The 15,488-nt window shown below is 48.4% G+C and overlaps 1 protein-coding gene across 1 annotated transcript in view; it reads left to right on the forward strand.

Annotated features, from left to right (window-relative positions):
• Window positions 1–15,488, forward strand: part of LOC144669318 (protein shisa-9-like) — a 592,905-nt gene that overhangs the window by 171,803 nt on the left and 405,614 nt on the right. The window contains exon 2 of the mRNA XM_078531675.1: window positions 13,801–13,931. Within this exon, the coding sequence (XP_078387801.1) occupies window positions 13,801–13,931 (131 nt within the window). The remainder of the gene's footprint in view (window positions 1–13,800; window positions 13,932–15,488) is intronic.

The raw sequence follows: 15,488 nt of genomic DNA on the forward strand, positions 1-15,488 counted from the left end.
TGAGAGTGTGAGTTGAGAGTGAGTTGAGAGTGAATTGAGAGTGTGAGTTGAGTGTGAGTTGAGAGTGTGAGTTGAGAGTGTGAGTTGAGAGTGTGAGTTGAGAGTGAGTTGAGAGTGTGAGTTGTGAGATGTGAGTTGAGAGTGTGAGTTGAGAGTGAGTTGAGAGTGAGTTGAGAGTGTGAGTGAGAGTGTGAGTTGAGATGTGAGTTGAGAGTGAGTTGAGAGTGAGTTGAGAGTGTGAGTTGAGAGTGTGAGTTGAGAGTGTGAGTTGAGAGTGTGAGTTGAGAGTGAGTTGAGAGTGTGAGTTGAGAGTGAGTTGAGAGTGTGAGTTGAGAGTGAGTTGAGAGTGAGTTGAGAGTGAGTTGAGAGTGTGAGTTGAGAGTGTGAGTTGAGAGTGTGAGTTGAGAGTGAGTTGAGAGTGTGAGTTGAGAGTGTGAGTTGAGAGTGTGAGTTGAGAGTGTGAGTTGAGAGTGAGTTGAGAGTGTGAGTGAGAGTGTGAGTTGAGAGTGTGTAGAGTGAGTTGAGAGTGAGTTGAGAGTGTGAGTTGAGAGTGTGAGTTGAGAGTGTGAGTTGAGAGTGTGAGTTGAGAGTGTGAGTTGAGAGTGTGAGTTGAGAGTGTGAGTTGAGAGTGTGAGTTGAGAGTGAGTTGAGAGTGTGAGTTGAGAGTGTGAGTTGAGAGTGTGAGTTGAGAGTGTGAGTTGAGAGTGTAGTTGAGAGTGGAGTTGAGAGTGAGTTGAGAGTGTGAGTTGAGAGTGTGAGTTGAGAGTGAGTTGAGAGTGTGAGTTGAGAGTGAGTTGAGAGTGTGAGTTGAGAGTGTGAGTTGAGAGTGTAGTTGAGAGCGTGAGTTGAGAGTGAGTTGAGAGTGTGAGTGAGTGTGAGTTGAGAGTGAGTTGAGAGTGTGAGTTGAGAGTGTGAGTTGAGAGTGAGTTGAGAGTGTGAGTTGAGAGTGTGAGTTGAGAGTGTGAGTTGAGAGTGTGAGTGAGTTGAGTGTGAGTTGAGAGTGAGTTGAGAGTGAGTTGAGAGTGTGAGTTGAGAGTGAGTGAGAGTGAGTGAGATGTGAGTTGAGTGTGAGTTGAGAGTGTGAGTTGAGAGTGTGAGTTGAGAGTGTGAGTTGAGAGTGAGTTGAGAGTGAGTTGAGAGTGTGAGTTGAGAGTGTGAGTTGAGAGTGAGTTGAGAGTGAGTTGAGTGTGAGTTGAGAGTGTGAGTTGAGAGTGTGAGTTGAGAGTGAGTTGAGAGTGAGTTGAGAGTGTGAGTTGAGAGTGTGAGTTGAGAGTGTGAGTTGAGAGTGTGAGTTGAGAGTGAGTTGAGAGTGTGAGTTGAGAGTGAGTTGAGAGTGAGTTGAGAGTGGAGTTGAGAGTGAGTTTGAGAGTGTGAGTTGAGAGTGTGAGTTGAGAGTGTGAGTTGAGAGTGTGAGTGAGAGTGAGTTGAGAGTGTGAGTTGAGAGCGTGAGTTGAGAGTGTGAGTTGAGAGTGAGTTGAGAGAGTGAGTTGAGAGTGTGAGTTGAGAGCGTGAGTTGAGAGTGAGTTGAGAGTGAGTTGAGAGTGTGAGTTGAGAGTGAGTTGAGAGTGTGAGTTGAGAGTGAGTTGAGAGTGAGTTGAGAGTGAGTGAGAGTGAGTTGAGAGTGTGAGTTGAGAGTGTGAGTTGAGAGTGTGAGTTGAGAGTGTGAGTTGAGAGTGTGAGTTGAGAGTGTGAGTTGAGAGTGTGAGTTGAGTGAGTTGAGAGTGTGAGTTGAGAGTGTGAGTTGAGAGTGTGAGTTGAGAGTGTGAGTTGAGAGTGTGAGTTGAGAGTGTGAGTTGAGAGTGAGTTGAGAGTGTGAGTTGAGAGTGTGAGTTGAGAGTGAGTTGAGAGTGTGAGTTGAGAGTGAGTTGAGAGTGTGAGTTGAGAGTGTGAGTGAGAGTGAGTTGAGAGTGAGTTGAGAGTGAGTTGAGAGTGTGAGTTGAGAGTGTGAGTTGAGAGTGAGTTGAGAGTGTGAGTTGAGAGTGTGAGTTGAGAGTGAGTTGAGAGTGTGAGTTGAGAGTGTGAGTTGAGAGTGTGAGTTGAGAGTGAGTTGAGAGTGTGAGTTAGTGTGAGTTGAGAGTGAGTTGAGTGAGAGTGTGAGTGAGAGTGAGTGAGGGTGAGAGTGTGAGTTGAGTGTGAGTTGAGAGTGTGAGTTGAGAGTGTGAGTTGAGAGTGAGTTGAGAGTGAGTTGAGAGTGTGAGTTGAGAGTGTGAGTTGAGAGTGTGAGTTGAGAGTGATGTGAGAGTGAGTTGAGAGTGTGAGTTGAGAGTGTGAGTTGAGAGTGTGAGTTGAGAGTGAGTTGAGAGTGAGTTGAGAGTGTGAGTTGAGAGTGTGAGTTGAGAGTGTGAGTGGAGAGTGAGTGAGAGTGAGTTGAGAGTGTGGGAGTGAGTAGAGAGTGTGAGGTTGAGAGTGAGTTGAGAGTGTGAGTTGAGAGTGAGTGAGTGAGAGTGTGAGTGAGAGTGAGTTGAGAGTGAGTTGAGAGAGTGAGTTGAGAGTGTGAGTTGAGAGCGTGAGTTGAGAGTGTGAGTTGAGAGTGAGTTGAGAGTGTGAGTTGAGAGTGAGTTGAGAGTGTGAGTTGAGAGGAGTGAGTTGAGAGTGAGTTGAGGTGAGTTGAGAGTGTGAGTTGTGAGTGGAGAGTGTGAGTTGAGAGTGTGAGTTGAGAGTGTGAGTTGAGAGTGTGAGTTGAGAGTGAGTTGAGAGTGTGAGTTGAGAGTGTGAGTTGAGAGTGAGAGTTGAGAGTGTGAGTTGAGAGTGGTTGAGAGTGTGAGTGAGAGTGAGTTGAGAGTGTGAGTTGAGAGTGTGAGTTGAGAGTGAGTTGAGAGTGTGAGTTGAGAGTGAGAGTGAGTGTGAGTTGAGAGTGTGAGTTGAGAGTGAGTTGAGAGTGAGTTGAGAGTGAGTTGAGAGTGTGAGTTGAGAGTGTGAGTTGAGAGTGAGTTGAGAGTGTGAGTTGAGAGTGTGAGTTGAGAGTGAGTTGAGAGTGTGAGTTGAGAGTGTGAGTTGAGAGTGTGAGTTGAGAGTGTGAGTTGAGATGAGTGAGAGTGAGTTGAGAGTGTGAGTTGAGAGTGTGAGTTGAGAGTGAGTTGAGAGTGAGTTGAGAGTGAGTTGAGAGTGAGTTGAGAGTGAGTTGAGAGTGAGTTGAGAGTGTGAGTTGAGAGTGAGTTGAGAGTGAATTGAGAGTGAGTTGAGAGTGTGAGTTGAGAGTGTGAGTTGAGAGTGTGAGTTGAGAGTGTGAGTTGAGAGTGAGTTGAGAGTGTGAGTTGAGAGTGAGTTGAGAGTGAGTTGAGAGTGAGTTGAGAGTGAGTTGAGAGTGTGAGTTGAGAGTGTGAGTTGAGAGTGTGAGTTGAGAGTGAGTTGAGAGTGTGAGTTGAGTGTGAGTTGAGAGTGAGTTGAGAGTGTGAGTTGAGAGTGTGATTGAGAGTGAGTTGAGAGTGAGTTGAGAGTGTGAGTTTGAGAGTGTGAGTTGAGAGTGTGAGTTGAGAGTGTGAGTTGAGAGCGTGAGTTGAGAGCGTGAGTTGAGAGTGAGTTGAGAGTGAGTTGAGAGTGTGAGTTGAGAGTGAGTTGAGAGTGTGAGTTGAGAGTGAGTTGAGAGTGTGAGTTGAGACTGTGAGTTGAGAGTGAGTTGAGAGTGTGATTGAGAGTGAGTTGAGAGTGAGTTGAGAGTGTGAGTTGAGAGTGAGTTGAGAGTGTGATTGAGAGTGAGTTGAGAGTGAGTTGAGAGTGTGAGTTGAGACTGTGAGTTGAGAGTGTGAGTTGAGACTGTGAGTTGAGAGTGAGTTGAGAGTGAGTTGAGAGTGTGAGTTGAGACTGTGAGTTGAGAGTGAGTTGAGAGTGTGAGTTGAGAGTGAGTTGAGAGTGTGATTGAGAGTGAGTTGAGAGTGAGTTGAGAGTGAGTTGAGAGTGAGTTGAGAGTGAGTTGAGAGTGTGAGTTGAGAGTGAGTTGAGAGTGAGTTGAGAGTGAGTTGAGAGTGAGTTGAGAGTGAGTTGAGAGTGAGTTGAGACTGTGAGTTGAGAGTGAGTTGAGAGTGTGAGTTGAGAGTGAGTTGAGAGTGTGAGTTGAGAGTGAGTTGAGACTGTGAGTTGAGAGTGAGTTGAGAGTGTGATTGAGAGTGTGAGTTGAGAGTGAGTTGAGAGTGTGAGTTGAGAGTGAGTTGAGAGTGTGAGTTGAGACTGTGAGTTGAGAGTGAGTTGAGAGTGTGATTGAGAGTGAGTTGAGAGTGAGTTGAGAGTGTGATTGAGAGTGAGTTGAGAGTGTGATTGAGAGTGAGTTGAGAGTGAGTTGAGAGTGTGATTGAGAGTGAGTTGAGAGTGAGTTGAGAGTGTGATTGAGAGTGAGTTGAGAGTGAGTTGAGAGTGTGAGTTGAGAGTGAGTTGAGAGTGAGTTGAGAGTGTGAGTTGAGAGTGAGTTGAGAGTGAGTTGAGAGTGTGAGTTGAGAGTGATGAGAAGAGTGACTCACCCTGACGGACTGGATGAGATCATTCATCCTCTTCTGACACTGGGTGGTTGTCCTCTTTGGCAGGGTGTTGGCGCTGACCACCGCTGGCACTGCCTCCCATGTAAGATGGGTGATCCCAGAGTGAGGGGCAGAGGGCATTGCAGAGGGTCTCCACTGCGTCCAGTAGGGCGCTCGAGGGAGGCGTTGCTAAATCTGGGGGGGTGTGCAGCATGTTTCCTCCCTCTGGCAGCCATCAGTTCCCAGCAGCTTCCTATCCCTCGGAGAGAGCCGGCTCTGTGCAGGGGCGGACGTTAAATATGGTGCCCGGTTTAGTGAAGGCCGGAGGTGACGGCGGGGCGGGCGAATCAGAGGCTGCCCTGCCAGCGACCCGGCACGTTTCCCGGGAATGCACAATTAATGAGGCAGGATTGGGACTAAATAGCAGGAAAAGCCACCATTGCAGCTGGTGGGTAAAAGGTCCTCAAATCTGGACAATTCCACCCTTAGAATCATACAGCACAGAAGGAGACCATTCGGCCCATCATGTCTGTGCTAAGTCTTTGATCGAGTTGCCCGATTAGTCTCTGCTGTTTCCCTATAGCCCAGTACAATTCCCATTTTCAAGTATTTATTCAACTCCCTTTAGAAAGTTACTATTAAATCTGCTTCCAATGTCCTTTTTGACAGCGCATTCCAGGCCATCATCGCACACTGTGCTATAAAAAACTCTCCTCACCTCCCATCAGACTCTATTGTAATTATTTTAAACCTGGTTACTGACCCTCCCACCAACGAGAACAGTTTCTCACTCTTTAGGCTACCAAAACTCCTCATCATTTCGAGCGTCTTTCCCCTAACCTGCTCTGCTCTGGGGAAAACAATCCCAGCCATTCAGCCTCCGATCCTTCAATAATTATAACGACAGCACGCAACCCCACCATCCCCCACACACCCTCATCGACCGGGGCGGGGTGGGGGGTGGGTCAAGGCAAGGGTGCGTGACCCTATTGGATTGCTTTTTCAAAGAGCCAGCACGGGGCACAATGGGCCGAATGGCCTCCTTCTGCGCTGTAAGATTATAACATTTGTTTTGTACAATGTGAGGTGCTTGTATTCCTGGCCAGCTCCATCGATCGATGCTGGTGGTCACAGTACCCTTCCACCCCTAGCTAAAATGGGCTTTGGCTCTATTTTTAGCAGAAAGCAGGGGACGGGGCCATGAGCTAATACAGGAACTTTGGGAAACAAAAGGTTTCGCTTAGGGGGCACAGGTTTTCCATGAAGGTGTTAACAGTGTTTAAGAGGCGCACATTCATCGAGTGCAGGGTTTGTGGTTTATGCGTCTCCTGCCCATTGCTGCAGGTGCCACCCAGGTCTGTTAGGGCTCGCGAGATAGTATCTAACCTCGCAGCGCACACAGTGAAGCCACACTGACCACCTGTCGTAACAAGGGGACTAAACACGAACTCACATTTTCGTATGCAGCCAGGGAAAGTTCCACTAGCTTCCGCTGAGCAGCATTTTTGGCCCAATACTTAACACAAGATCGCTAAAGAATTGCAGGCGGGGGTAGACTACTCAACTTATCACAAGAACAGAAAGAATAGGAGCAGGGGTAGGCCATTCGGCCCCTTGAGCCTGCTCCTCCATTCAATACGATCATTGATGATCTGATTGTGGCCTCAACTCCACTTTCCTGCCTGCCCCACCCCCCGCCCCCCCCACCATAACCCTTGGCTCCCACTTGCCAACCAGTCAGCACTCTCTTCTCATGCAGTATAAATTGTTGTTCCCTTTACAATTGGGTATTCTTGTGAATTGTCCTGATGAGTGCAAGACGAAAAGTTTTGACAACAGTACTCAGAATCTGATACATTTCAATAAGATCACCTCACCGACCCACAGTGACCCTCAAACCCACCCCCCACCCCTGCCAAGTACAACATCCAACTGTTGCATAGTTACTTCTAAGCAATAAAAAAATGGTGTTTGCCTCACCACCTGTTGACCATTCAATGCCAAGAGGAATCTCCCTGCAGCTATTCCCCTTGAAATTCACCTTTGACTGTTTCGAGCCTACCCTCACAATTTAAAGGAATATTCTGGATTAGCGTTTTCCATTCCGTTTACGAGCCCCACAGCCCTTACAGGCTTCCTTTCATTGCCGAATAGCCCAAGACGCTCTATTTGCTCCTTTTAACTAGGTCCCCGAGCACAGGGTTCAGCCTCACCGCTCCCTGTACTTCCTCCAAGCGCCTCAATGTTCTCCTTGCAGTGATTCGAGAAGTTTTACATGTTAAAAGCCCGACAGACACCCCCACCCCCCCTCAAGGTTTCTGTGCTGCTCCAAGGCCTTTCCCCCTCCCTCAGTTCCTTTCACCCTGCTTTTGGCTGCCCTGGTCCTAAACTCTGGGATTCTCCTCCCGATACCCTCCCTGCCTCTCTGTCTCTCTTCTCGTCATTTAAAACACTCCTTAAAAACCGTAGGTGGGGATTTTCCTCACCCACCCACCCACCGGTCCCGCCACAAGTCAATGGATTTGGGGCTGGGACACTGCCTCGCCCACAGTGAGGCCAGGAAATTCCGGCCTATCTTTGTCTTTCACCAAAGTTTCATTCACCTGTCCTAATATCGCTTTTTTAATTCATTCTTTGATGGGCATCACTGGCAAGGCCAGAATTTGTTCCCCAATCCCTCATTGCTCCACCATTTAAGGGGGCAGTTAAGAGTCAACCACACTTCTGTGGGTCTAGAGTCACATTTAGGCCAGACCAGGTAAGGATGGGAGATTTCCTTTGGTAAAGGAGACCAGATGGTTTCTTAATGACAATTGGTGTTAGTTTCATGGTCACCATGACTGAATTTTATATTCCAGATTTACTAATTAATTGAATTTAAATTTCCCCAGCTGCTGTGGTGGGTTTTGAACCCATGCCCCCAGAGCATTAGCCTGGGCCTCTGGATTACTAATTACTACCACCTTCTCCCCCTGTGGCTCACTGCCACATGTTGTCTGTTAACACTCCTGTGAAGCTCCTTTGGGCATTTTACTACGTGAAAGGCGCTATATGAATGCAAGGTATACCTCAGTTATCAGAACTGGACGCAGTAGTCCAGCTACGACCATGACTTAGACCACGACTTTCTCTCCTCAGGCCGTGTTGGTCAATGTTCTATTGTTTCTGTATGCCTGCTTCATTCTAGAAGATAGAGGCTGAGTTAAACAGCACAGGCTGGGGTGCAAAGTGAATCCATTCACCTGTACCCTAAAAATAGCGCCGAGTGAGAATACAGAGTTTAACCCACTAGAGTGGGGCAGGACCGACCCTGAGGTAATTCGGGGGAGGGGGGCCTCGCTTTCCTAAGTACAACCAGCACCGATTGTGGCACACAGGCTGGTGGGACAGAAGCATATTCAAAATGAAAGCTATTTGCAGTTAATTATCACTTAAAAGTCACAGCCAAAGAAAAACATCTGTTCATTGATGGAACATGTAGATTAGTGTAGTGGATTGGTGCTCTTCTGTTGTTTGAAAATGGTGTAAATTCAATCCCTAGATTCTGACATTGGGAAGGTGAGCATTTGTTGCCCATCCCTAATTGCCCTTGGGAAGGTGGTGGTGAGGTGAGAGTGACTGCCCTTGACATCGAGGCAGCATTTGACCGAGTGTGGCATCAAGGAGCCCTAGCAAAGCAGGAGTCAATGGGAATCAGGGGGAAAACTCTCCACTGGTTGGAGTCATACCTAGCACAAAGGAAGGTGGTTGTGGTTGTTGGAGGTCAATCATCTCAGCTCCAGGACATCACTGCAGGAGTTCCTCAGGGTAGTGTCCTCGGCCCGACCATCTTCAGCTGCTTCATCAATGACCTTGCCACAACATCACTGCAGTTTCAGGCCAGTTCTGTTAAGTGAACCACATTCGAGAGTTTGGCTGGTGATCGCTGTGTTGCCCTGAGGTGTAAACACTGGATACACTTGCTGGGGAGAATGGAAACCCTGATGGAGAAAGCTGGATCTGTAGCACAAACCCAGTACAGCCTCTGGTGCCTGAGGCTGATTAGTTGACATCTTATATGAGACGGGGTGGCTGCTGGTGTGAGTTGAGGGGGAGGAGTGTGTGACAGCATTTAACCTCGAAAGCGCAAATCCATACTGTATTTAACAGAGGCAGGATAGCTGGCTGACAGGCCACCTGTTTGTGTTGCAGAGCTGGAGGGGATGATACTTGGGAGTGCAGCTGTCCATGTGAGGGAGAATGTGGAGAGCTCCCTGCCCTCTGGCCCAAACCATCTCACTTGAAGCAGCTGCAATGTTAATCAGGCAACTACTTTGAAACCTGATCCTTGCTTCAAATGACAGAATAGGCCAAAAACAGTGGAATAGGGGAGGGCATTGCATCTCGAAAATGGTGGGGAATGACTGAGTCCTCACCTTCCCCACACCCTGACTGTGGCCCGGACTGTCCATGGTGCAGAGGCCCCTTCTTCAATATGTAAATCAGGCTGTGCCTCCTAATTGCTGGCCTCCCTCTGAAAGCCACTGGCCACATTTACAGCCAGGATGTGGCCATTCAGGGGTCAAAGGGAAAACCTCCATGTGACCTTCCAGCACAATGGGGGCCATTTTGGATGATATTGGGTCAGTTTTGTACATCTCTGCGCTGGCTTTGTTAGAACTGAAAATGGAGAGAAAGGTATAACAGTTGATTGACGAGACATTTAACATCGACCAAACTACAAATTGCTCCTAACGCAGGAGATTGGGAGCCTAATTTAAACCCAGGAGCATATTAGGCTGTCAGCTGTAGCTCGATGGGTATCACCGCTGGGGTAGAAGGTTCCGGGCCCAAATCCCACTCCAGAGACCCAAGTACTTAAACCAGGCTAGCACAGTACTGAAGGAACCATAGAACCATAGAAAAGTTACAGCACAGAAGGAGGCCATTCGGCCCATCTTGTCCATGCCAGCCAGAGAACATCCAGGTGCCTTTCTAATCCCATCTTCCTGCACCCGGCCCATAGCCCTGCAGTTTACAGCACTTAAGGTGCAGATCTAGGTACTTTTTAAAAGAGTTTAAAGTTTCTGCCTCTACCACCAACTTGGGCAGCGAGTTCCAGACACCCACTACCCTCTGTGTAAAAAAGTTCTTCCTCATGTCCCCCCTACACCTTCTGCCACTTATCTTGAATCTATGTCCCCTGGTTCTAGAATTCTCCACCAAGGGAAACAATTTTATCCTGTCCGCTCTATCTATTCCCCTCATAATTTTGTACACCTCAGTCAAGTCACCTCTCAGCCTTCTTTGTTCTAAGGAAAATAACCCCAACCTATCCAATCTCTCCTCGTAGCTACACTTTTCTAACCCTGACAACATTCTTGTAAACCTCCTCTGCACTCTCTCCAGAGCTATTACGTCCTTCCTGTGATGTGGTGACCAGAACTGCGCACAATACCCCAGTTGTGGCCTCATCAGTGTTTTATACAATTCCAACATTATATCCTTACTTTTATATTCGATACCTCTGCCAATGAAGGAGAGCATTCCATTTGACTTATATGCTGCAATGTTGGAGGTGCTGCTTTTCAGATGAGACATTAAACTGATGTCCTGCCCCTTCAGGCAGATGTTAAAGATCCCTCAGCACAACTACAAAGGAAAAATCTTCTCGTTCACTGTCCTGGATGTTATTTATCCCTCAACCACTGGAGCAAAAAGCAAATTATCTGGTCATTTTATCTCATTGGTTGTCACATTTTCTACATTACAACCATGGCACCACATCAAAGGTGCTCTAAGGACTGCACTATATACATAAATGTAAGTCTTCATTATCAACTGCCCTGTTGCCATTATTTTCACCTCGTCTCAGTGGCAGGTCCGGCACTTTCAGGGGTTTGTGAGGGTGGGTTTGCTGGGGGCGGTGGGGTGGGAGGGCGACGCAGGGGGCAGTGGGCAGTATTCCGGAATTTTCTTCCAGACGCGCTACCCGAGTGTTTTACCCGCCGCCAATTCTGTTTGTCACTCAAGCAAGAGTGGGTGCGACATGACAGGCCGATGAATTATTGACAATTGCACTGAATTGTAGATAGTACTTTAATTGTCGAAGATGTGAGTTCCCACTCAGCCGGGCTTTCCTGCAATGCAGAGATACCGTGACAGAATTAATTAACATTTTTATAACTGAGCCATTCTGAGGTGCCCCTGTCAAGGGAGCTTGACTAATTTAATCAAACAATTCACTGGCCCTCATGCTTGGAAGTAAGAGATGTAGCGTACACTCAAACATTTGGCTGGGCTGTGAAATCTCACCCGATTGGAAAGGCGCTCGTCTAAATTTTGCTTTTGAAAGGTTGATCTCTTTTGGTGGATTCCGTGCTTCAGAACGCAGGGCAGGAGACTGAACAGTTAATCTGTTTCATGGCGATGGTTGGGAAAGGAATATTGGCCAAGGACGTCAGGTCTCCCCCTCCCTCTTTGCAGCACTCAGTGGCTTCTTTTACATCCACCTTAACGCAGCCTGGATTTTAATCAAATTGCGAGACAATTATGCCGCAGTCCCCAGGATTGTCACCAGCAACTCGGCGTGTGTCCACGTGACGATAGCTCTCTCTGGTCTCCAGAAGCAGGTTTCAAAAGAGAGATTTGCATTCATGCCAGAATATAAGTGTCAAAACGCTTCAGCTGGATACAATGAGTTATTTTCAAAGCACAGCATTAACACAAACTCAGCAGCTATTTTGCCTCTGAGCGGCCATTTTAAAAGGGGCCACTTTGGGAGCGCCAATTCGTGGCCACTTGCGCATTTTTATTGGAAATAAATCAATTATCTTGGCCCAGAGCTTTAGGGGGAGTGGAAATCACTGTCCGATCGCTGCTCCATTTCCATTCTACGCACCTGGGTCGGGAGCTGCACGATTTTCACCCGATATTCCGACCCAGAGAAACGTCTACCTGGTTCTCAAGGCCCTCCAGTGCAGGGTAGCAGCACCTGGGGGTGTGAAGACATGCCACCTTCTCACTGCACTGTCTGCCCTACACCAGGTAAGTTTAAAGGTCCCAGCCACTTTGAGAAACCAGGGAGAAGGTAAGTTGTGTAAGGTAAGTGGGTGAGGGGGTAGGGTTGTCAGGGTTGGGGGTGGGGTGGTCGGGTGATCGCGGTGGGGATGGAGGCCAAGTGGTCAGGGCAGTTGGGGGATAGTCAGGGATTCAGGAGGGTAGTCGGTGACTGGGGTGGGGGGGGGGGCAGTTGGGGGTTGGGGGGGTAGTTGGGGGGCATTGGGGCTGGGTGGTCAGGGGGTGTAGGGGTTAGTCAGGGTTGGGAGGTTAGTTGGGGGCTGGGGGAGTAGTCAAGGATTGGGTGGGGGGGGGGTCCAATAAGGGGTCGAAAGGGGGGGTGATGGTGGTCGGTGTTCAGTACTATAGTAACCCAGGAGTTAGGAGTGGTTTTAATTCTTCTAACTTTTCCTGGGTAACTATTCTACCAAGAGAGTCAGGACCATCGGAAGTCTCCGAGTTAAACCGCAGTATCGGATGGTTCCCAGGGCAGGGTAATTACCCATCGGAGGTTTAAGCCCGTCAGGCAATTCACATGCAGCTTTTGAGTGGGGATCTCTGGAGGGATCCCCCAGGGCATCCTCCAGGGTAAACCCGGGGCACAGCTGCCCGGGGAATGGAAGTTCTGGGGTAGGTGTATTTGAATGATTGTAAATCCATGTTTAATTTTAGATGTTAGGCGATGAACTTGAGTTCTGCCTCTGGAATTCGTAATGTCAACCTCCCATTCCCCTGGAGCCTCACGGGTTCCCCAGGTAACATTGTGGGTTGCACAGTCACCACTAAATGCCAGGCATTTGCTCCCCAGTCTGCAGCTTTACTGGTCTCACTCTGGGAAGAGTATTTAATCTCAGTGACTCTGAGCTCAGACCAGTGAAAAGAAAATCAACCGGGGTTCCCGCTTTGGAAAGATGATCCCTGCCGAAAGTTTCGATATCTGGATCTTAGCTGAAGTCAGGCTGATACTCAGAGGTGCTGATCTGCTCAGTCAAACCCTTGGCCGATTCCTGATGTACAGCAGGTTGGGTGAGGAATCAGATGGTGGCCAGTGGCCTTACCATGAACTCACTGGGGAGCCTTCCATGGAGCAGCACCTTACAGCCTGAACACCGAGCCCTACAATGGAGCCGCACCACGGGGCCCTACAATGGAGCCGCACCACGGGGCCCTACAATGGAGCCGCACCACGGGGCCCTGCAATGGAGCCGCACCATGGGGCCCTACAATGGAGCCGCACCATGGGGCCCTACAATGGAGCTGCACCATGGTCCCTACAATGGAGCCGCACCATGGGGCCCTACAATGGAGCCGCACCATGGGGCCCTACAATGGAGCCGCACCATGGGGCCCTACAATGGAGCTGCACCATGGGGCCCTACAATGGAGCTGCACCATGGTCCCTACAATGGAGCTGCACCATGGAACTATCCGATGAGCTGTTTTTGGGCATCAGTTACATTCCTTGGCTACAAAAACAGCAGCTTCAGGAGAGATGGGAAGGAAACTGGAGAAAAACAAACTAAAACCCTTGGAGTGGTTGCTGAAATGTTGTTTTTGTGTTGTATTGGGAAGGTCACACAGCTGGAAGATCCACATGAACAGAGCAAACAGCTAAATCAAAGGAAACTGAGAGCTGCAGGCATCTGCCTACAATCTAAATATATGTTTCTGCTGCAATGATTCACTGTATCTAGGACAGAAAAGAATTTACATCAAAATTCAGTTCTTATAATATGAAATGGGCAATTCTTTCTGGATCATGATACAGGGCACGGAGCATCTCCACGGTGAGTCTCCACGGTGAGTCTCCACAGTGAGTCTCCACCGTGCGTCTCCACCGTGAGTCTCCACAGTGAGTCTCCCCCGTGCGTCTCCCCCGTGTGTCTCCACCGTGAGTCTCCACCGTGAGTCCCCACCGTGCGTCTCCACGGTGACTCTCCACCGTGCGTCTCCCCCGTGCGTCTCCCCCGTGTGTCTCCACCGTGACTCTCCACCGTGCGTCTCCCCCGTGCTGGTCCACATGGTGCCTCACTGTATTAACACCTGACGAGGAGAATTTTGAGGGAATTCCATGTTTTCTGTGGTGATATCTCTCATTAAGAATATTAAGGTGGGTGCTTGACTTGGTGAGTAAAGGCACAGCACGGTGTCCTCCTGAACCATCAGTACCTCCTCTCAGGCCGGGTTGTGTGTATTGTGTTAGGGAGGGGATAAATCAGACATGGCTGGTATCCCCAGTGGCTTTTCAGTGACCAAGGTTAAAGATCTCTTCAAATCGGAGCGTGCTAATGAGTTTTCTCTCTTCTCTTTCCAGAGCCCTCACTGATATCCTCAAGCAGCAGGGAAGCAACTCCATGGATTACATCGAGCGTGGGGGGAGTTTTGGAACGGTTCAGGTCCCCATAACGGACAGCCTGACACCCAGAATGTCCAGGAGCAGTGTCGGTAGGTAACCCCCTCGCTGAATGGCCAGCTCTCTCCGAGTGATGCCGGAGGTTAAAGTTCAGAGGTTGAAGGCAAGATGCCTCCTGTATCAAGGTGAACTTCCCGGCCCCCATGTAGGAAGGATCTCCGGCTGTGTTGTGCTAACTCCCCTACCTTTAATCCCAATTGCATGGATTTAAATTTGTCCCTCAGCCACGTCCTCAGGACAATGAAGACGGTTTTCCGATCTGGTAGGAAGGACATCACTGATTTAGGAAAATGACAGGTTCAACTCTGAACATTTTCTGTCCTTTAATTTTAGTACATGTAAAGGTGTAATTTTATTTTTCTTCCATGGGATGTGGGCGTCGCTGGCAAGGCCCAGCATTTGTTGCCCATCCCTAATTGCCCTTGAACTGAGTGGTTTGCTTGGCCATTTCAGAGGGTAGTTAAGAATCAACCACATTGCTGTGGGTCTGGAGTCACATGTAGGCCAGACCGGGTAAGGACGGCAGATTTCCTTCACTAAAGGGCATTAGTGAACCAGATGGTTCATCAATGATAGTTTCATGGTCACCATTACTGAGACTAGCTTTATATTCCAAATTTATTCATTGAATTTTAAACTCCACCAGCTGGTGGTAGGATTTGAACCCGTACCCCAAGACCATTAGCCTAGGCGTCTAGATTACTAGTTTAATGATATTACCACTATTGCACCATCTCCTCAGTGTAATTGTATTGCCAGTGACTACTAACCAGGTTAGTGGGGAAGATTTTATTCAGTTCCCAATCTACAGTGAGGGACTGAAGATGTATAAAGTATAATGGCTTTGTGAGACATCGAGACGAGGTTTCCATTTGGGGAGGTGGGGAGGGCGTGTGTCCCAAACATGGGGCCATAAGTATAACGTAGTCACTATTAAATCCAGTTGGGAAATCAGGAAAAACCTGTTTACCCAGAGAGTGGTGAGAAAGCGGATCTCGCTGCCACAGCGAGGGGTTGAGGTGAATAGTGTCGATGTATTTAAGGGGAAGCCAGGTAAATACATGAGGGAGAAAGGAGTAGAAGGGGATGGTGATGTGGTGAGACGACATAGAGTGGCAGGAGGCTCCCGTGGCGCATAAATGCCAGCATGGTTCAGAGGGGCCGAATGGTCTGTTTCTGTGCTGAGAATTTGATATAAGTCTCGGTGGGACTGACATAAACAATGTCAATGTGACTGCTGAGCAGACCAATGTTGGTCTTTTCATCCTATTTATGATGAGGGACTGAAGTTACATTAGGTGAGGCCTGAGAATCACTTACTGACTGTAAGGAGTTGCACTCCCTGGCTGTTCTCTGCTCACTATAACCTCCGTTAGGCACTTAGAGAAGGCTGGAGAAGTGCAGTTGAAGACAAGAGTGGTAATCTTTCCCAAATAAAGAAGCTCCAAACCATTTATGACTATCACAGAAATTAAGCAGACAGTGATAATTACTTTCGATAATAATTACACTTCCATTTACGGCAAGAGATTGTGAGTTCACAGGAGAATTCACACATTACAGTTCTCAAGTTTGAGATACTTGATGAC

This window comes from Cetorhinus maximus, chromosome 29 (genome assembly GCF_964194155.1).
Source record: "Cetorhinus maximus chromosome 29, sCetMax3.hap1.1, whole genome shotgun sequence".
In the NCBI taxonomy this organism is placed as follows: domain Eukaryota; kingdom Metazoa; phylum Chordata; class Chondrichthyes; order Lamniformes; family Cetorhinidae; genus Cetorhinus; species Cetorhinus maximus.